Source organism: Talpa occidentalis, unplaced genomic scaffold (assembly GCF_014898055.3).
Source record: "Talpa occidentalis isolate TD23 unplaced genomic scaffold, MPIMG_talOcc4v2.1 talOcc4.7, whole genome shotgun sequence".
Lineage (NCBI taxonomy): Eukaryota > Metazoa > Chordata > Mammalia > Eulipotyphla > Talpidae > Talpa > Talpa occidentalis.
The window spans coordinates 120,346,545-120,367,067 of record NW_023605083.1 but is presented as its reverse complement, the minus strand read 5'-3'; the positions used below and the strand labels follow the sequence as shown (position 1 = coordinate 120,367,067).

The 20,523-nt window shown below is 57.5% G+C and overlaps 1 protein-coding gene across 1 annotated transcript; it reads left to right on the top strand.

The window, feature by feature from the left end:
• The first annotated feature begins 2,369 nt into the window (after positions 1–2,369).
• On the top strand, positions 2,370–18,377 carry KCNH4 (potassium voltage-gated channel subfamily H member 4). The gene is made up of 16 exons (XM_037493547.1): positions 2,370–2,445; positions 4,283–4,516; positions 5,196–5,342; positions 5,468–5,595; positions 6,413–6,656; positions 6,971–7,128; positions 9,950–10,157; positions 11,216–11,410; positions 11,823–12,022; positions 13,512–13,761; positions 14,292–14,536; positions 15,125–15,163; positions 15,362–15,720; positions 16,005–16,111; positions 16,717–16,790; positions 17,985–18,377. The coding sequence occupies exons 1-16, from the start codon at positions 2,370–2,372 to the stop codon at positions 18,375–18,377; spliced, it is 3,057 nt and encodes a 1,018-aa protein (XP_037349444.1).
• Positions 18,378–20,523: the final 2,146 nt, after the last annotated feature.

The following is a 20,523-nucleotide window of genomic DNA, read 5'->3' as shown; positions in this document are numbered from 1 at the left end:
ACCCTCGGTCGGGCGTCTCCTAACTCGGCCTCTCCCCTCTGCTCGCGGCTGTCGGCCCTCAGAAAAGCGGAAATAAAGGCGAGCCGCCGTTAGCACGCTGTGTGTGGCTGTCTGGTCGTGCCCCCTCCAGGGGGCCTCAAAGTCTGCCAACTCGAAAGAGCCCGAGACTCTGGAGAGCCCCCTCCAGGGCACCCCAGTTGGGCATCCAAAACGCTTTGGATGGGGCGCTCCCTGAACAAAGGTCCGTGGCAGACCCTCCCTCGTGCGCTTAGGGAACCGCGGATATGCATGCTTGGAGGGCATGTGTGGACGGCCACACATGTCCCTCTGTGCACCACTGGTTATTCTCCAGGCCTTGAAAGAGAGACACTGGGGGGCTGGGGTAAAGGGGGGAGCCATCCCCGGGAGGGGTAGGAGCTGAACCTGCCCCAAAAGGCAGGAAATAGGAGGTTCATCCAGAGAGACTGCAAAGTGAGGTGCAGGGTAACCAGAGCTGTGAGCATGGGGGCGTGGTGGGGCGACGGGAGGTGGTTGGATTCCTACAGCCAGGATTGTGGGGCCTCCCAAATCACTCTGTAGGTAACTTGGAATCACCAGTTGTTCTTAAGGAGACATGTGGAAAGATTTTCACTGCAATTTTAGGCAAACACCTATTATGGGTTGAAGTGCGCCCCAGCATTTCAGAATGTGACGTTATTGGGAAATTGGGTCATTGAAGATGGAATTAGTTAAGATGAGGTCATACTGGAGTTGGGGGCGGCAACCCAATATGAATAGTGTCATTACAAAAAGGGGGACTTTGCACACAGAAATGCACACAGGAAGAATCTGTGTGACCATGACCGCAGAGGTGGGGTGAGGCAGCTATAAACCAAGGAACACCAAAGATTGCCAGCGATCCACCAGAAGTTAGCAATTCCTCCAGGCTTTCAGGAGGAACTGACCCTACTATCATCTTGATCTTGGACTTCTAGCCTCCAGAACCGAGACAATAAATTTCTGTTGCTTATTCCGCTCACATTGTGGTCCTTTGTTAGTGCAGCCCTAGGAAAGGAATGTAACACCCCAAAGTAGAGACAGAAAGATGTGGCACTTTTCAACAATCTAGCACCCCCGAACGCCCCCGTGTACAGGGCTTAGACCCTGGGGGTGATGAGCATCAGGAGTGCAGGCTTGCTCTCTCAACCACCCATCTTTCTAGATCACTGACTTCAGCTGTTTCGGTCCAGGAAGCAGCCACCTTGAGCCATCACACACAGCTGCCCCAGTATCTTTCTGCTTCCAGAGTGGAAAGGTCTGTGTCTGACTTCCCCTGGGTCCTATTTGCTGCTGCACTGATTTATCTTAGAGCAGCTGGAGCTCAAAGTCCACCAGAAATCTGCAAAGGGCCACTTTGTCCACCTTTCTTGGTCCCAAACTTGTCTCCAGCTTCTCTTCCACTTGATTGGCACCTAAGAGAAGGAGCATTACAACATAGCAAGAGAATAGGAAAAGGGAGACTAGGGAGACAACTGCTTTCTGGGTTACTTACTTTGTGCCCCCCACGGTGGATTATTAGCTCCATTTTACAGATGAGGAAACAGGCACCATTAAGGGGCAGACCTGGGACTCCACCTGTTGACTCTAAAACTTGAACCCACCTGCTGTGCTCAGAGGCAGAGCTCATTCGCAAAGATGCCCTTAAACAGAGGCCCAGGTGAGGGGTAAACAGGGCGTCCTGGAAGTGGAGTTCCCAGCCTCCCGGCAGATCCCGGGCAAAACCAGTCAGTTTAACCCTTGCTGTCTCACAGGCAGCCCGGAGCGCGCCGGCTGCCGCGGAGTATCTGGGCTCCAGCAGGCGGCACTACGAGCCAGACGCCATTCCCGGCGTGGGCGCTGCGGGGAAACCCGCGGGGCGGAGCCACCCGGAGCCGCCGGGGAACCACGCGTGGGGGCGTGGCCTCCCGGGCGGGGGGCGTTTCTGCCGTTCAAGTCCCGCCCCCATCTTTTCAGGCCAGGGTTCCAGGTGGGCGTGTCCCGAATTCTCCCCGGGAGAGACACGCGTGGGCCGCTCCCCTCCCGGGGGAGAGCAGCCGAGAGGGGTTCGGGTGTCGCTGGTGGCCCCTCCCCGTGCGGGGCCACGTGGCGGGCGCGGGCCGAGCCCGGGGGAAAGAACCTGGCCCGTGGGGAGGGGGAACCGAGGCGGCGCCGCAGCCAGCCGAGAGCTGCAAGGTTTCAGGCAGAGAGGCGGCGGCAGCAGCGGCGGCTGGAGGGAGGGAGGAGGCAGGCGGGCGCATGGGGCGCCCCGGCCCCGCCGGCAGCGCGCCCCCTCCGGCCCGGCCGCGCTGAACGCCCCCCGGCGCTGAGCCTTGAACCCGCGCCCTAAGGCCATGCCGGTCATGAAGGGGTTGCTGGCCCCGCAAAACACCTTCCTGGACACCATCGCCACCCGCTTCGACGGCACGCGTGAGTGGAGTGGAGGCTGGGGCTGGGGGGTTCCAACTGGGGTCCAAGTCTCCTTGGGGGCTCCTGGATGTGGTGAGAACCGAGTCCAGGAGAGCGAGCGGAGCTGAGCGTCTAGGAACTCCACGCCGCGGTGGGGGGCCAGGACCTGGAGCGTCGGGGAGGGGCAAAGGGCCAAGAGCGTGGGGGGCGGGGGGGGGGCGCAAGGCTGAGGGGTGTGACTTGAGGCTGGAAAGGCTCTTTGTGCGGCAAAACCGAGAAGAGGCCTTGGGAGCCGCCCACTCCAGGGCAGAGCCCTGCTGGGGGCGTGTGTGCGGGTTTCCAGGGCGCGGAGGCGGGACGGAGTGGCCGTGCTCTCCTGCGGGTCCATCCCAAACGGCCCAGCATCCCTTCCCCCAGGGAAAAAAAGGGGGGAGAGAAAAGATCAGATATCGGCAAGACCTAGCTTTGATGAGGTCACGAGCCCCAAATCGTGGCACGTCTGTGTCTGAGGGGGGTGAGGCAGGAGGAGGAGGTGGTCTGCGTGACGGAGGGAACTCCCCGCTCCCCCACCCCAGCGTGGGTTCCCGGTTCAGCACCTTGGACAGCCACAGCCCTCCCTCCCTGGCCTTTTCTCCACTGGTCTTTTCCTACTTTGAAGCCGGGAGCTCTCCCCCTGCCCTTTTGGGCGCCCTGACCAGGATCTGCAAAGGGGGAGGAGGTGAGCGGCACCCGAGGGCGGAAACCAAGCCGCCCCGGGGCCCTAACAGCCTCTCCTCCTTCCCCCCCCCTCCACACCTCCCTTGTTTCCATAGCGCCCATCACCGGGGCAACGGGCCCTGGGATGGAAGAAGGAGGCTGCTGCCCAGGGCCCAGAGCCTCTCAGGCACCCTCAGTGTCCCCATCAGTCTCCCCACCCCCAGACACTCATGCCTCCTAGCTCCCAGGGACTGGCTGTATCTCAGGCCCCTTCCCTCGCGGAGACGCTATCCCTGAATGACCCACAGGAGTCGCCTTGTGGCCTCCCACCCTTTGGAGCTGGAGGGAATCAGCTCAGGTTCTGCTGCTGGGATTGTTGGAACCACAACTTCATTACCCTGTCCTGTCAGACTTTGGGCACTGGGGACAGACCCCCCTGCAATTAGCTAAAAGAATGCTAAAAGGAGGACCTTTCCTGGAAGGCAGGGAGTGAGGATGCTGCTCATCACTGTCTCTTCCCTCACCCCACCCCCAAATGAGATTTGTGAGTTTGGCTATTCTGCATTTTGGTTTCCTAGCGATAAAAAGGACGTACCAGCACCAGAATTTCTGCCCTGTCCATTCTCTAATAGGGTGGCAGGATGGCCGCTGACGTGTTTTGAAAGCCATGTGAAAATGGGGGAATTATTTCATCTTTCAGTGGAGCGCTTTCTATGTGCTGGGACTTGTTCTTGTCAAGTAACTCATGTAACTCTCACAACCACCATGTGAGAGTTATTATTATCCCCCACTTTGCAGATAGAGAACCAAGGCACAGAAGAGTTAATTAACTTGCTTAAGGTCACACAGTCAGTAAGTGGCAAGGGTGGGGTGCTGGAGCTCATGCTCTTACTCACCAGGCTATGCTGCCTCCTACAGTCATAGCTCACCAGCTTGAAAGCAGGGGGGATGGACCACGTGAATTCTCCAACCCCCTAGTAGTCCCTGTCCCAGTTCCAGGCCATCCATGAGTCCTGTCCCTTTGCTCTATCTCTTCTTACTGTCATTTCAGAATATCCCAAAGGGGGTTGGTCCAGCGATCACATGGAAGTCTGGAAAGGTACAGCTTGAAAACTCAGCTCCCCTCCTGGTCTTGACTTGACCTTGACCTCTTTTCCTACAGACAGCAACTTCCTGCTGGCCAATGCACAGGGTCCACAGGGCTTTCCCATCGTCTACTGCTCTGACGGCTTCTGCGAGCTCACAGGCTACGGCCGCACCGAGGTCATGCAGAAAACCTGCAGCTGCCGTTTCCTCTATGGCCCAGAGACCAGTGAGCCAGCCCTGCAGAGGCTGCACAAGGCCCTGGAGTGCCACCAGGAGCACAGGGCTGAAATCTGCTTCTACCGCAAGGATGGTGAGGGGGCCTGACCTACCCTGCAGCCCTGCTCAGACCTCAGGCCTTATCCAAAGTCCTTGGCACAGTAGAAGCCTGGGTGTTGGTCCCCACGTGGCTGAAAGCTGATACTACCTGCACTGAGTTCAACCCTGACCCTTTCTGGGCCTTGGTTTGCCCATCAAGAAGATGGAGTCAGGGCCTCCCCGGTGGCGCAGCGGTTGAGCGCTGGGTTGTGAAGCTGCCCACAGCCTCTGTGGCGCTGGTTCGATCCCTGGCTGCTCCCCGGCTGCTCTCCGGCCACTGGAGGAGGGTCCCACATGGCACGCAGACCTCTCCTGCCGCCCGCTGCTCCCCTCAGCAGTGTACTTCGGTCCTTCTGCCTGCTCTGCTCCCCGCTCTGGCTCTGGTGAATTCTCTCACCCTCCCGCGCTTCTGACTGTACCCAGTGCTTGTATAAATAAATAAAAATAAATAAATAAATAAATCTTAAAAAAAAAAAAAGGAGGATGGAGACAACCTCTCTCCTCTTTAAAAAAAAAAAAAAAAGAAGAAGATGGAGTCAGCCGACATATTCTCCAGAGTTCTTTCCAGCTCTGAATCTTTGCAAAGCCCTTGACTATGCCCCGAGCCAAGGGGGATTAGGGAAAAGGGATGCCATGGGCTGCTCACCTCACCCTCCCTCTCTCCACACCCGCAGGCTCTGCCTTTTGGTGCCTCCTGGACATGATGCCCATCAAGAATGAGATGGGGGACGTCGTGCTTTTCCTCTTTTCCTTCAAGGATATCACTCAGCGTGGAGGCCCAGGGCTTGGCCCCCCCGGAGGCCATGGAGACAGTAAACATGGTAACTGCAAATCAGGGGAGAAGGCATGCATGGTCGGAGGTGCTTGCCCAAGGTCAAAGACCACCTCTCCTTAACCAACCTCACAGAATGTGTCCCCACTTACCGCTGCACCCTTTCCCCAACAGAAAACTCCCTTGGCAGGAGGGGAACCAGCTCGAGACTTCGATCCGCCAGGAGGCAGAGCCGGACTGTCCTACACCGACTGACCGGCCACTTTGGCCGACGTGGCCAAGAAGGCATGAAAACCAATAACGTGAGTCCCATCCCCACCCCAACATCTCCCAAGTCCTCCAGCTACGGCTCTGAGGCATCCTTGCTACTGTCTCCCTGTTTCTGTCTGGCCGGCCTCCCTCCCAGGGCTCACTCCTCCGTCCACCCGTCTCCCACTTCTGGGCTCTCGCCCATGGCCCCTGGCATCTCCTTCTGTCCCATCTCCCTTGCTCCTTGTGATTGATGTGACTCTGTGATGATGATGTCAGGAGAGTGGAGTTCTAGCAGCAATTACATCACCCCCCCAGGTGACAGGGTTACCTCATGGGGGTGAAATCACGAGCTGTGGTCCTAGGAAGAGAGCGCCCATTGGAGCCTGGCATCTCATCTCATGTAGCACTCATAGGACCCTGATAAAGTCATGAGAAGTGCCTCTAATCCTCTGTGGTATCTTAGGGCCACAGGGAATGGGGTGGGTCATGCCAGCCTCTCTTTGCCCCTGGGATATACCCATCCTCACCCTCTGTGCCCCCAGGATAGAACTTAAGTAAGAAGTTATGACCCCACAAGCTAAGGCATGTGCCCAATTTGTCATAATCTCTTCCTCAAGCAGCATGAAAGTCAAACGTTATAAATACCCCACAAAACTTGCTTGACTCTAAAGGGGGCCTGAGCAGTAGCTTGGCAGAAGGATTGTCAGGTGCCAGTCTCTGAGCCCCTCTCCTGCACCTTTTATCGCCTCTCATGGCTGCACTGGCAGTGCCCACCTCCCCCGCTTCCTATCCCCTGCCTCTCCCTCCCCCCAACCTGAGCTATTCTTTCCCCCCAAGTGTCCCCAACCACCACCCCTCTCCCTTTAGAACGTGTTTGAACCAAAGCCATCAGTGCCCGAATACAAGGTGGCCTCCGTGGGGGGGTCCCGCTGCCTCCTCCTCCACTACAGCGTCCCCAAGGCTGTTTGGGACGGCCTGATCCTCCTCGCCACCTTCTACGTTGCGGTCACCGTCCCTTACAACGTCTGCTTCCTGGGCGATGATGACACCCCCATCACTTCCCGACATACCCTTGTCAGCGACATCGCCGTGGAGATGCTCTTCATTCTGGGTCAGACCCTCTGCCCCACATGCCCTGGCGGGTGGGGTGGAGAACCCACTCATATGAGCCTTCCTCCATCCTGAGCCTGCAGGATGGGGGCATTCAAAGCCCATCCATTTCTCTGTCTTTAAGTTCTAATGGTCCATGTGCCCTGACCCCTGACCCCTGCCCCTGCAGCCTTCAGTCTTTAATTCTCTCCTCCCCATAGTCCAGTCAGAGTCCAGTCTGTCTGCCCCATTCCAGCCTCCTCCTCCATTCTGGGTCTCTTAAAGCTTATTTCCAGCTGAACAAGGGCCCCTAGTAACAGCCTCTTGCACCCCCAGATATCATCCTGAACTTCCGCACCACGTATGTGTCCCAGTCTGGCCAGGTGATCTCTGCTCCTCGTTCCATTGGCCTCCACTACTTGGCCACCTGGTTCTTCATCGACCTGATTGCTGCTCTGCCTTTTGACCTGCTTTATGTCTTCAACATCACCGTGGTGAGTGGTGCCCTCCCCCCAGGCAGCCCACCACCAATTTCTAGCATGGCATCTACCGTTAAGGGACTGACCCCAAACCCTGACTTAGTCCTTCTCATCCACCCATCTGCCAATGTTTTCCTGCAAAGCCCTGTGCTAGGTGCTGAGAAGGATCTAGAGGGTCTGTGCTCAGCTCACCATCTCTGAGGAAGCTGAGACAAATGAAAAGCTAACTAGGGCTACCAAGGCGGCATTGGTCTGGTGCCAAACGAGTGGTACTTTTCACATTTTTAATTAACAAAAAACTGATGAGCATTTAGCTGTCTGCAAAGCACTGTGTGGGGCCTGGTCACTGTGGGAAAAAGGGACAAGGATTCAGCCTCCAAGCAGCTAAGCCGGGGGTGGGGGGGGAGAGGACAAGAGGGGACAGTAGGAATGGAAGAGGTGAAGGGAGTGGAAGGCAGGGCCAGGTATTGCTGCAGGGGGCTGGGCCCACAGCCAGCAGCTGACCTTGGAGTTCCAGGCAAGAACGTGGGCATGCGTAAAAATGATGTGTAATCTGGGCCAGTGCCTGGGAGGCAAAAGCACCCCAGTTGGGCAGAGGCTAGGGTGTCTGGGGAGGGTTCCTGAGGCCGGGGAGAGCAGAACCAGACCTCAGACAGAGAGTAGGATTTGGCTGGCAGGGGATGAAGAGAGAGCATTTGGGGGAGCATAGTAAGCCAAGACAGGGAGATGTCGAGGCTACGGGGTGGATCTGGAGGCAGAGAGCCAGGACCTGAGTCCTCCCTGTTCTAGGGGGACCGCCAGGAGCTGCCCTAGGTGCTCAACTCTGCACCCAACTGGCACTAGTAGGTCTTCTCAGGTCCAGGGTGAAGGACACCCACCCTGTGTCCCCAGACCCCCTCGGTGGGGGGGTGGGGGGGGTGGAGAGCAGTTTCCCTGTGCACTCCTCTCTCTGCCACACTTAGCTATAGCGGGAAACCACCTACACGCAGCCGGATTTAACTAGCCGCCAACGGGCTGTGGGCCTCTTCTCCTGGCTGTGTACACGTGTGTGCAAGCTCCCACACACGTGCATGTGTGTATGTCTGCCCTGTCCAAGCAGACTCACCTTTGCATGTGTCCACCCCCCTTCTGGGGAAGCCTAGCCGGCCTTGTCAGTGGGGGCGACTGCTGTCTCTGGAGGAGAGGGGGCGCTGCAGAGCCCCTGTAACCGGGGCAACACCTCCCCCCCCCAAGCTCCTTAGGCAGTTTCCCTTCCTTTGGTACCTCCGGGCGCACTTCACTGTTCACTAGGCTCTTACACACGCGCGCGGTCATAGAGAAGCCTCACGCAGAACCCTCCAGGGCTGGGTCTTTACCTCTTTCCAGGGGTAGATGCATAAGCTCCGAGAAGTTAAGCGACTTGATGAAGGGCCCACGTAACTGGCGAGCAGAGTAGACCAGGTCTCCAGACTCCGGGTCTCACGGTCTTCCCAACATACCGCCCTGCTTCCCAGGAAGTCAGGGGAGCTCAGCCGATGGCCTGGCAGCAGGAGAACTCAGGAGCAGTGCCGGGCGTGAAGGGAGGCAGAGCAAAGGGAGAGGACGAGCAGCCACTGGCAGAGCTGTGGACTTGCAGGAGCCCAGCTTGGGACAGCCTGGCCCGAGAAGGACAGTAGCCCGAAGAGGGTGGGGCCAAGGACAGGACTCGTGTTCGGAGTCAGGGCCCTGGGAGCTGGGGGGCAGGATCAAGCTTTGAAGAGGTCCGTGTGGGAGAATCAGGCCAACGCCTTTCTGGCTCCTTCACCTAAAATTAGAGAAAAATGCGCAAGTTGGCTGGGGAGCCGCAGAGGGCCAGGCCAGGAGGGATGCTCCTGGAAGCCCTGAGAGGACAGTGGAGGCCCCTCACGGCAAGCTCCCCAGTCTGGTTTCCAGGCTGCCCCAATCCAGAGAACCCTGTGTGAGAAGCCCCTGTCTGCTCCTCATCTCCAAGACCGGAAAGGCTAATAGAAGCACGATAACCCTGATGAAAACCGCAGCAGCGGTACTGCTCGCTCCCATTTGCAGGACCCGGCCTGGTGCCACTAGCTCCATCAACCCCTACAAGGGCTGAGACCTTGAAGCCCAGCCTCACGTAGGTCCTGCTCTCCTTTCTCCAACATCCTCTCCTCTGTGCTGATCTATAGGGGAAGGTGCTTAACCCCCCCTCCCCCCGACCCCGTCCCACTCTGCCGGCCTCTCTGTGCTAAGGGGTGGCTCATCACAAGATGAGCTGCTGTCACCACTAAGAACCCGCTCTTACCTGCAGCCAATCTAGGTGCTAGGACCCTGGGATGTGGCGCAGGGGCCAGAGATCACTGTCTGTTCCACTGTCTCTGATCAGGACTTGCTCTTTCACCAGCTCGTGGTGCTAAGAGATGGCCTGGGACAACATGGATCTTGGTGTCAGCCCAGATTTGAGTCCCGGTATCTTTTCCTTGGTCTGTGACCTCGAGCGACTCACTAGCCTCTCTGAACCTTCGTTTAGTTTATGCATTTGCAAATTGGGAACAGTGAGACAGTAATTGAACTGAAGGCCAGAATCCCTGTTTAAGCGAAGACTGCGATTGTGCCTGACACATAGAGTCAGGACGTACTGTTAGCCATTGCTGGTTTTAGTATTATTTTTAGCATTTTTCTTTCCATCCCCCCACCCCGCCCCCCGCGCATTTCTTGATCACCTCAGAACTGCAGGGATGTTTTCCCTGAGGCACCTTCCCCTGGCTCAGGGCATCTGGTGGCACAGCACTGGGAGGGGTGCGGGGGTGCGGGCTCCAAGGAGGTGTGCCCGCGCACAGCCTCCCCTGCCACCCTCCCGCAGACGTCGCTGGTGCACCTGCTCAAGACCGTGCGGCTGCTGCGGCTGCTGCGGCTGCTGCAGAAGCTGGAGCGCTACTCCCAGTGCAGCGCTGTGGTGCTCACGCTGCTCATGTCCGTCTTCGCGCTCCTGGCCCACTGGATGGCCTGCGTGTGGTACGTCATCGGGCGCAGGGAGATGGAGGCCAATGACCCGCTGCTCTGGGACATCGGTGAGCCTCCAGCCCCAGGTTTCTCTGACCACCCACCCACCTGCCCTGTCTAACCAGGCCCCCCAGATGAGCCTCCACCAATACTGCACCCCCTATTCCACATTCCTCCCGTACCCAACAAACATGCATTGAGCCCCTTCTGGATCAGGCCTGGGAATACTGATTGAAGACAACGGCTCCCCCTTGGGGAGACCTCACCAGCCTTACCCATCTAACAGGGGAGCAAGGCCGGTCGTCAAAATACAGAGCGGGAAACAAGTCACTAGTATGGACTGGGAGTGTTTTGGGCAAGGAAGCAGCACCCTGCCTGGACCCTTTCAGTGACTGGCCACTCCCCCCAAAATAAAGTGCACACTCATCTACACCTGACATCGCCCGCAGGCCTGTCAAGCCCATGGCCCTCCCTTTCTCCCACGCCCCCTGTCCTGCAGCCATGCTGACCTCCCTCCAGGCCCCGGGGTGCACTGCTTTCCCACTTTGACCTTGAACATGTTTTCTTCTCTGGAATCATCTCCCTTTTATTTTCCCTCCCTTCTTTATCTGGGGGTCTTCTGCTCCTTGCAGTCTCATCTCAAACGCTCTGTCTTAAGGGAGCCTTTCAGGCACCCACCCACCCACCCCACTGGGCTGGCTCTCCCTAATCCTTAGGGTTCCGATGACACCCTGTGCTTCCTTTGTAGTTGCTCACCTCCCACCCATAATGATTTAGTTCATGTTTTTTCACCTGTAAAACATTGAGTGCGTGTTTTTCAGACTGTAAGTTGCATCGGGGCAAGGAGAGTGCCTGCCCGGGTCAAGTCCCAGCACCCTCTGTACACAGAACAGCGCACACAGCCAGGCATGGTGTGTGGCAGTGTGGCTGGCAACCTTGGGCTTCAACTGTGACCAGTTCAGTGGGGAGGCCCTGGCACAGACTGCTCTGCACATTTCCTGTGCCAGCCCTTGTAAACCTCCCCTCCCCTCTGTCAAGACTTGCCCAAGGTCAAGTGCAGGCAGCTAGAGAAACCCAGTTCTCTACAGTCTGGACAGCCTGGCTTCTTGCATCCCTCCACCCACAGGCTGGTTGCACGAGCTGGGCAAGCGGCTGGAGGTTCCCTACGTGAACGGCTCAGCGGGCGGCCCCTCGCGCCGCAGCGCCTACATCGCCGCCCTGTACTTCACACTCAGCAGCCTCACCAGTGTGGGCTTCGGCAATGTCTGTGCCAACACCGACGCCGAGAAGATCTTCTCCATCTGCACAATGCTCATAGGCGGTGAGGGTGGCCTGCCACACACGAGGGTGGGCCTCCTCGGCTGGCAGCTGGGGAAACTGTGGCCCGAAAGGGCAAGGTGTGCACCCAAATCCAGAGAGAGGTGCAGTCATTCATAGATGTTTGCTCAGCACTTACTTTGCACCGGCCTGGGGGATGCCACACTTGGGGTGTCCCCTTGAGAAGGGGATGGGATGAGCGTCAGGTCAATCCCCTCTCTGGACCACCCTCTATCCCATCCCTCCTCAGACGTCAGTGGGTGGCACCAGGTAGGCACACAGCAGCTCACTAGTTCTTCTGCCCCTCCCCAGGCACCCAAAGACGCGTCCAGAGCCAGGGCTTGAGGGTTGGGTGGAGGTGGCGAGGAGGCGGGAGAGGTGGCGGCCCTGACGGGCTGCCCGCTGCACCTCCGCAGCGCTGATGCACGCCGTGGTGTTCGGGAACGTGACAGCCATCATCCAGCGCATGTACTCGCGGCGCTCGCTCTACCACAGCCGCATGAAGGACCTCAAGGACTTCATCCGCGTGCATCGCCTGCCACGGCCCCTCAAGCAGCGCATGCTCGAGTACTTTCAGACCACGTGGGCTGTCAACAGCGGCATAGACGCCAACGAGGTAGTGCTCGGGGCTCCTGGTGCCTGCGTGGCAGTGCCATGGGAACGGGTCACTGCCTGCCTGGCCTGGGGAGGGAGGCGGATAGGGAGCAGAGAGGTGCCCGCCCAAATCCAGATCCCTTTTCTTTGTCAGTAGAAGATGGGACCCGAAAGGGAGCTCAGTTGTCCCTGCTTCATCAGCCTTTGCTGGGCACTGCTTTGGGCCACCCTTTGTGCTCAGTCCTTGACCTCAGGAAGACACCAGTCTGGTGAGGGAGGCGGACGGGTGAACAGATAATTATGCAGTGAATGGGACTTACTGGAGGGATGCGGGTGCAGTGAGGCCTTCGTCTGGTCTGGGCCCAGAGGAGTTAAGGGAGGACATTGTGAAGGACAAGAAGGAAAACGCCTGCTTCGGGAAGAACATTCCAGGCAGAAAGAGCAATAGAAACATGGTCTGGAGATGTCGATGCAAAGGAGCAGGGTGAGTGCAGGGAATGAAATAGTTGGGCGAGCACTCAGGAACTCGTGTGTGAGCCCCCGGGGAGGAGGGAGAGCATGAAAGGTGGCTGGACAGGTGGTCAGGCCCGCATGGCCGCCTTGTAGTTAGATTTTATCCTGCAAAAATTTTAGGCTGGGAGTAGCCTGAGGGCTTGGGAGGTGTTTCTGAGAGCAGGAGCTCTGAGAGGAGCTCAGAGTGACTCCCAGCGTCTGACTTGGGCAGAGGCTGGGTCAGAGGTGTTATAAGGGGAAGACTTAAGGGTGAAAGTGAGAGTCCAGGGCTGGCCAGTGGGAGGTTGCCCCATAGGTAGTTTAGGTAGTTGAGCGAACAGGTGTAGGCCCAGTGTTGGGCTCACTACTCACAGGGAGTCGGGGAGCCATGGAGCTGGTGGCTATGATGCAGGGAGAAGGTGTGGAGAGTGAGAAGAAAGCCGAGGGGGCAGGCTGAGGAAGTCACAGAGGTGGGAGGAGAAGAGGAAGGAGATCAAGAAGCCAGAGTGGCCGAGGGACCCCATAAGATGAAGATGAAACGGTGATGGAATTTGATGGAACTCAAATTGACCCCCAGGAGGTCATTGGTGACACGCAAGGTCTAGTGTAACCCTGTGTTTTACAAATGGGAAGACTGAGCCCAGAAAAGGGACATGGATTGATCACCCAAAGTGCCCAGGGGCTTGGGAACAGAGCTGACTTCTTGACTCCTGATTGCTGGAGCTGACCGCCATGGATGAGCCTTTCGTGTGTGGGGTTGAGTAGTCAGGACATGCGTGAGTGACCAGTGTGGGTAGCCACAGGCAGTCAACAGACAAGAGAAGACCTTGTGTATGGCCTGGAACTTGGGTTGGGGGGTCCATACACAAGCAAAACTGAGGTGAGACCCACAGAAGGCCTTCTGAAGCTCGGAAATAGGTATCTTCCAAGCAACGGGCAGGCTGGAGACAGCTCAGCGCATTCGTAGAGTTCAAGTAGCAGCTGCCAGGGTGGGGGAATGACCTGTGCCTCTTTTGCAGTTGCTGCGTGACTTCCCAGATGAGCTGAGAGCTGACATTGCTATGCACCTCAACCGGGAGATCCTGCAGCTGCCCCTGTTTGGAGCAGCAAGCAGGGGCTGCCTGCGGGCGCTCTCCCTGCACATCAAGACCTCATTCTGCGCTCCTGGCGAGTACCTGTTACGCCGTGGGGATGCCCTGCAGGCACACTACTATGTCTGCTCTGGCTCACTTGAAGTGCTCCGAGACAACATGGTGCTGGCCATCCTGGGTGAGGACCCCACTGCTGCCCACTACCTACCCCGGAACCTTCCCCCAAGGTTGGCAGTGGCCAGGAATCTAGGCTGGCGGATACCTGGAATTCCTGCTGAGGAGTATTCTTTCTTGGTCCCGTCACCCTACAACCAAGCCCTTTTGACCACCCCCCTCTGCTTATCCCCTGATTCCTGTGGCCGTCCCTCACCCATCAACTCTTCCCCAGTGACTGTCCCCCAACTCAACTGATCCTTTCCTATTGACCCTCAGTTCCACTGACCTTGACCTCTTGCTTGGTCCCTCTGGCCATTCTTTATTGATCATCCAGTTCTACTGATCATTCCTCCAGCCCTGCTGGTCTTCGCAGTGGCCTCTCCCAGCCTCACCAGTCACTCTCCACGGACCTTTCCCCAACTCTGTTGATTATTTCCCCCAAACCCACTGATGGACCCACCTTCCAACACCCTGATCATCCTCAAATCCGCTGACTACTGAGACCCTCCTGGTCCCTCTGCCCCCGCTGACTGTCCCACCCCTTACCCACAGGGAAGGGAGACCTGATTGGGGCAGACCTCCCTGAGTCCGGGCAGGAGCCTGCCTCAGGGCTAGGCCCAAGCTACGTGCTGAAGACCAGCGCTGACGTGAAGGCGCTGACCTACTGTGGCCTGCAGCAGCTGAACAGTCGAGGGCTGGCTGAGGTCCTGAGGCTCTATCCTGAGTACGGGGCTGCCTTCCGGGCTGGCCTGTCCCGGGACCTCACCTTCAACCTGCACCAGGGCGCTGACACCAATGTAGGTAGCCCGGCCATGGCCTCCGCCCCTCTGAAATCCCTCCCTCAAAGCAGACTTCCCCAGCCCCAGTGAGTCTTATGCATCTCCTACCCTGGCCCCTCTTTCCATCGCCCCTTACATGTCCCACTGACCCTACCTCAGTGGCCTTCACCCGACCCCCAAGGACCATCTTGCGTCTTCTACTTCTGCTCTGCTCCTCCATGTCTTGTCGGCCAGCTCTCATCCTTATCCCAGGCTCCTGCAAAACCCCCACTCTGGAGACAGTCCTCCCTGTGGGCTCCTCCGTCTGGACTGGGCATCATCCCCTGGGGGCTTCCTCCTCTCCGCTTGCCATGTGTTTCCCAAGCCTGTTTTGTTTTTGGCCCTGGGCCAGTCTGTATTTTACACCCTAGGCCTTTGTCTGTTACTGCTTTTCAGTCTTACTCTTCCATTCAGGGTTTCTCTGAGTCAGGGCTGGAGGCACCTCTGACTCAATTCCACGATGAGGACCACCACTCTCAAACCCCATGACCCTGAAGGGTGGGAGTGGGCGGTGATGGACAGGGAAGTGGGGAGTGAGTCAGCCTGAACCCCCCTGTGTCCCCCCAGGGCCTTGGCCGCTTTGCCCGATCCCCTCGTCTCTCCCAGGTAACACTCCCTTCCTTACGGTGTTGAGGCTGCATGGGGGAGAGACTGGGAGCGGAGTTGGGGGCACCTTTCCTTGGCTCCTCTGCTGCAGGGAGAGGGGAGAGGGATGGGGAGCAGCATCCAGCAGTGAAGGCTATTGCTTAGTGTTGCCTGTGTTCACTGACCTGTGATGTCAGCTGCCCCCCTCTCTGCTCACAGCCCCGCTCGGAAAGCCTGGGCTCCTCTTCAGACAAGACCCTGCCGTCCATCACAGAGACCGAGGCCGGGGCAGAGCCTGTGGGTGGCCCCAGGCCCCGCCGGCCCCTCCTGCTGCCCAACCTCAGCCCTGCTCGTCCCCGTCCCAGGGGCTCCCTGGTCAGCCTTTTGGGCGAGGAGTTACCCCCATTCTCAGCACTTGTCTCCTCCCCTTCCCTATCTCCATCTCCTTCCCCTGCCCCGGCTGGCCGGGGACATAGCCCCTCCCCTCAGGCCCCCCCCAGGGGCTCTGCCACCTGGAAACCCCCCCAGCTTCTCATTCCCCCACTGGGAACCTACGGACCTCTGGACCTCAGTCCCCGGTGAGATGCCAGCCTCTCTTGCCTTCCCCATTTCCCTGCTGGCTTCCAGAACCTTCTTTGGGCTCTGAACCCCAACATTTCATCCAGTGCTCCTTCCTTTCTCTGCCCCATCTGTGCCCCCACCCTTCCTAATCCACCACAGCTTGCAACCTCACCCTTCTTTGATGGCTGCTCCTCCCCAGTTCCCTGGCATTGCTGCCCACCCCCTTCACCCTCTGCCTGCTCTGCTCTGGCCCCTACCCTGCCCCGCCCCCGGGGTCTGACGACCACTGACCCCATCCTAGGATAGTGGATGGCATTGAGGACTCTGGAAGCACAGCAGAGGCCTCTACTTTCCGGTTCAGCAGGAGGCCTGAGCACCCTAGGCCTCGTGTGCAGGCCCCTCCAACAGGTAAGGGTCAGCAGTGAACTTGAACTTAGAGTCAGCCATTCATTTCAGGCAGCCAGCCAGCCCACATGTACTAAGGACCTACTGTGTGCAGGTGCTGTGCTGGGAATGCACAGATAAAGCAGACTTGGCCCACTTTCTTAGCGCGCTCACAGCCTAGCGGGGGAGACACCTGTGTACTCAGATAAATGATTCCAGAATGGAATGTTCAGTACTCGGGACTGAAAGGACTCTGAGTTAGAAGAAGTGTGCCCCTAACGCTCTTAGAAGAGGGGACATTTGAGGCGGATTTCAAAAGGTGGATAGGAGGTTGAGGAGTGGAGCTAGGCAGTTGTTGAAAGGCATTAAGGCCAAACAAGAAGAGCATGTTTTGTTCAGATATCAACGAGAAGCACCATGGTGAGGCGGGGGTGGGGGTGGACGAGGCTGGGTAAGGGGAGGTCATAGAGCCTCCACACAAGTCTGAGGAGTTTGGTTTCCCATCTCCTGACCCCTCAGCTGCCTCTCCCCTTGCTCTCTGCCTGCCCTGAGAGGGGTACGGCCCAAGCTATAGGCTCCTGCTCCCTGCACGCACCCTACATCATCCCTTCACCCCCTTCTGCCTGCAGGAACCACACCAAGCCAGGAACTGGCCTCCGAGGCTGAGGAGGTGAAGGAAAAGGTCTGCAGGTTGAACCAGGAGGTGGGTTGGGGCCAGCTTCTCCCCTCAACCCAGAGGATATCGTCTTGGGGTCAGATATGTGCTCAAAGGGAGCATTCAGGGTCTGAAGGCAGAGTCCTGAATTCAAATATTCATATTTGCTGGGTGACAAGTCCCACGACCACTTTGGTCTTCAATTTCCTTCCTTAAAAATGGGGAAACACATGTTCTGTTCTTCTGCGTTGTTGTAAGGATGAGGTGAGAGCCCATGTGTGGGGTCCAGCCCCTGGGGCCTTGTGAGTACTCAGTGACTGGCTTCCTCTCCCTCCCAGCTGGCTCAGGTTGTCCAGCCTGAACAGAGTACCTCGCCGCTCCCCGCCACCGTGGGCTTCTCTCCTGAAGGGACCTGCCCCCCACCCAGTCAGTACTCCAGTCCTTCCCCCATACCCCAGAAAGGGAGTGTTAAGCAGACATGGGAGGTGGGAGGGAAGAGGACTGGAGACACTTTCCACCCTGGGGGACCCAAACCCTGATGTCTGAATCCTGGTCAGGAAGAGCCTAGATCCTGTATGTCTCCACCTCCTCCCCAGGGATCTCAGAGCTGTCACCACAGTGCGCAGCCAGGCCCAGCCCTAGGGAGTGGGCCTTCCCAGGTTCTGATAAACACCAGGCATCCCCAGGGGGGAGGGGGTGGCTGCATCAGGGCTGGGGGTGGGGCCTGCCATGTTCTGAGAGGTGGAGGCAAGTCCTGCTTCCGCTCACTGCCTCAGGCACCCCTCCGTTCTAGGCCAGTGGTCCCCAAACTTGGGGTCCTATCAGCACCTGAAGAACCCATTCAAATTGAGACTCCTGGGCCTCCCCAATTTGGAATGTGTGTGGCAGGACCAAGAAATCTGCATTCTGACAAGTTCTCAGTTGGTTCACTGAAATTTGAAAGGCACTGAGTGGACACTTGATCATCTGTGAGGGGGCCACCTGGGAGTGAGGCTGCCTCGTCCCAGCTTGGCCTCCGCAGGCACATTTGCTGTATCTTGTAAAGGACATGGCAGGGGGTGGGGAGAGCATTATTAGCTCCCGATAACAAATCTGTTTTGGAAAGAGGCCAGCCCTGCCCTGCCTGCTTCTCAGGGTGGCTATGCCGGTGATTGTGAAAAAGCTTTGTAAACTGTAGAGAGGGGTACACCTAGGTGATGGTCATCCTGGCACCTGGGAAATAATTCGATGTGTTTCCACCAGATCTCCCGTCTCAACCAGGAAGTATCTCAGCTGAGCCGGGAGCTTCGACACATGATGGACCTGCTGCAGGCCAGGCTGGGTCCCCCAGGCCACACAGCCTCAACTTGGACCCCACACCCTCCTTGCCCCCAGCTGAGGCCTCCAGCCATCCCTCCCTGTCTGTCCAGACCACCACCTGGCCTCCAGGATACTACTCTCGCTGAGGTCCACTGCCCAGCCGGTGTGGGGACAGTACAGATGGGGGCTGCCCCTACTGACCTGAGACCCTCCACGCTGTCCCCCTACCCCTCAGAGCCTGACCCTCTGGGGCCCACCCCAGAGCCAGAGGCCTCACCCTCAACCCCAAGCCTCATGAGGCACAGCTTCCGGTCTAGGTCTGACACATTCCACTGACCCCGGCCCCGGGCCCAGGCCTGTCTGGGGTGGACATTGCTGCCTGCCACCCAGGGAGGGGCTGGGCCCCTTGGCCTCCTGCCTCGGGTCAGCAGCCACCAGCTGGTCTGGTTGGCTCTGGATTCTCTGGACTTTTTAACAAAGCCTGGTCACTTCTGACACTGTCCCTTCTCCAAACCTCCCCTGTCCTCCTCTGTGAGGAGAGCCACCTGAGGCCGTGGAATCCAACAGGCATGAGACTGAATGCAGTGCCCCTCAGGCTGGGCAGATGAGATGTCCTGCTTTCCACCCAGGGCCTGGAGGCAGGTACAGTTGGGTGAGCAGGAGGGGAGGGAAGTGACGGTGGTGGAGGCAAGAGCAGGCAGAACTTGGGGTCTACAGCAAGCTTAGTGACCTTTCGAGTTCTGTCCCAGCACCCTAGTCTCTGCCGGAGACCTTGAGAGTAGTATCACCTCCAGAGGGGTAGGTTGGAGGTTTGAAGTCTTAGGTTGGTATTTGAGCAACCCAAGACTTGCTAGACCCCCCCACCCTCCACTTCCACCCCTGGCTAGTGGGGCTCATTTCCCCACGCAGGCCCCATGGGAAATAAGCTAATCACCCCTGGACATGGATTCTTTGGTTCTCACTGCATTTTTTCAACCTATGAATTAGTTACCAACAGAAGAGTTAACACAAAAGTCCACAGATGTCAGCTTTTCTTTAAAAATTGGGAGAGCTGGTGACCCTGGGCCAGTGTTTCACCTGGCAGTAGCTGGTGTCAGGTGGCAACTCTGTTCTTTAGGTGGGTCCTACACCCCACCTCTTCCCAATCGCCAGGTTTCTTGATGTTCTGATGCCCAGCTAGCTTCCCTCATTTGAATTCTTTCTCTGGTCTCCGTGGGCATTTGAGTTTGCAATCCCTGCCTTAGAGTGTGCTCCCAGGTTCCCGTGCCCTAGTGGGTGCTTTGGGGGCAATGCCTAGAGTTCCATCGCTGGGCCTGTCAACGTGTCTGTTTCTGTCTCTCTGCAGGCTGTCATTGAAGGTGGTCTCTTCTGTTGCCAGCAACTTGAAACAGTCCCAGCAGCAACCCCCATCCTTCCATACCCCCAGACCTCAGCCTGTTCTCTCCACTTTCCAACATGGTCTCACTCAGGGCCCTGACTTCTTGCACTCACCCTGGTCTCCAGCTCTTGTTTACCACCCAACACTCTGGACTCACTTTTGGATAGGAAATAAATGCTTTATTTTTGTAGTTGTTGGCTCTGGCTTGGTTTCTGGGGGTTGGTCTGAGAACCCCAGGGCTTTGGAGGAGCCTACATGGCAGTCACTCCTGCACTGTACCCCAGGGCCCTGTTGCTGTCTCTAGGAAGGGCAAAGGCGCCAACCAATCCACTTGGCACCACGTTCACGCCACCAGAGGCCCCAGGGGTGAGGCAGAAACCTTAATGAGTCACTATGGGCCTGTTATATCCCTTCCCCCCCACCCCCACCCCGCCCCACAGATTCAGACACAGTATAGGAAGAACAGAGTCCTGGCGCAGGCCCACCTCTAGCTCTGGAAAGGTGACCCCCAGGACACCCCACCAATCCTGTATAACCGATTCTGTATGTATTGCAGGTAACACACAGCAGGGTTTAGGGGAAGGTTTGTCATCCACAAGAACCGAGTAGGATTCCCACTATGCGTCATCACCTCTGCTCTCGCAAGTCTTCTTAGCTTTCACTTCTCTGATCATCACTGGAGGGTGGCTGGGGGATGTTATGGATGTTGTTGGAAACAGCCAGCCTGGTGACCTGATAGAAGGAGGCGTGGACAGTTTGTGGCAGGTTATTCCTGACAGGTCACCTCAGGCTTGAGTATGACTGGTGTTGGCTGGTGTCTAGTAGGAACAATGCCCACAGCTGTCTCTGGGGTAAGTTTTGATTCCTTAGGGATTGAGTAGTGTTGCTGGGGATGGGATGCAGAAGCAGAGGAGGTACTGGTTTGTGTTGCGGGATAGGGATTGGGCAGAAGCAGTTGTGGTTCTAATCCACATTAAGGGGCTCAACCAGAAAAAACAGAAATAGTCCTGATCCATAGGGACAGATACTTGGTGATCTGTAGCTAGGACTGAAAAAAGCTCAGGTCAGGGGGTCTGGGGATAGGGTGGGACCAAACAGAAGTGT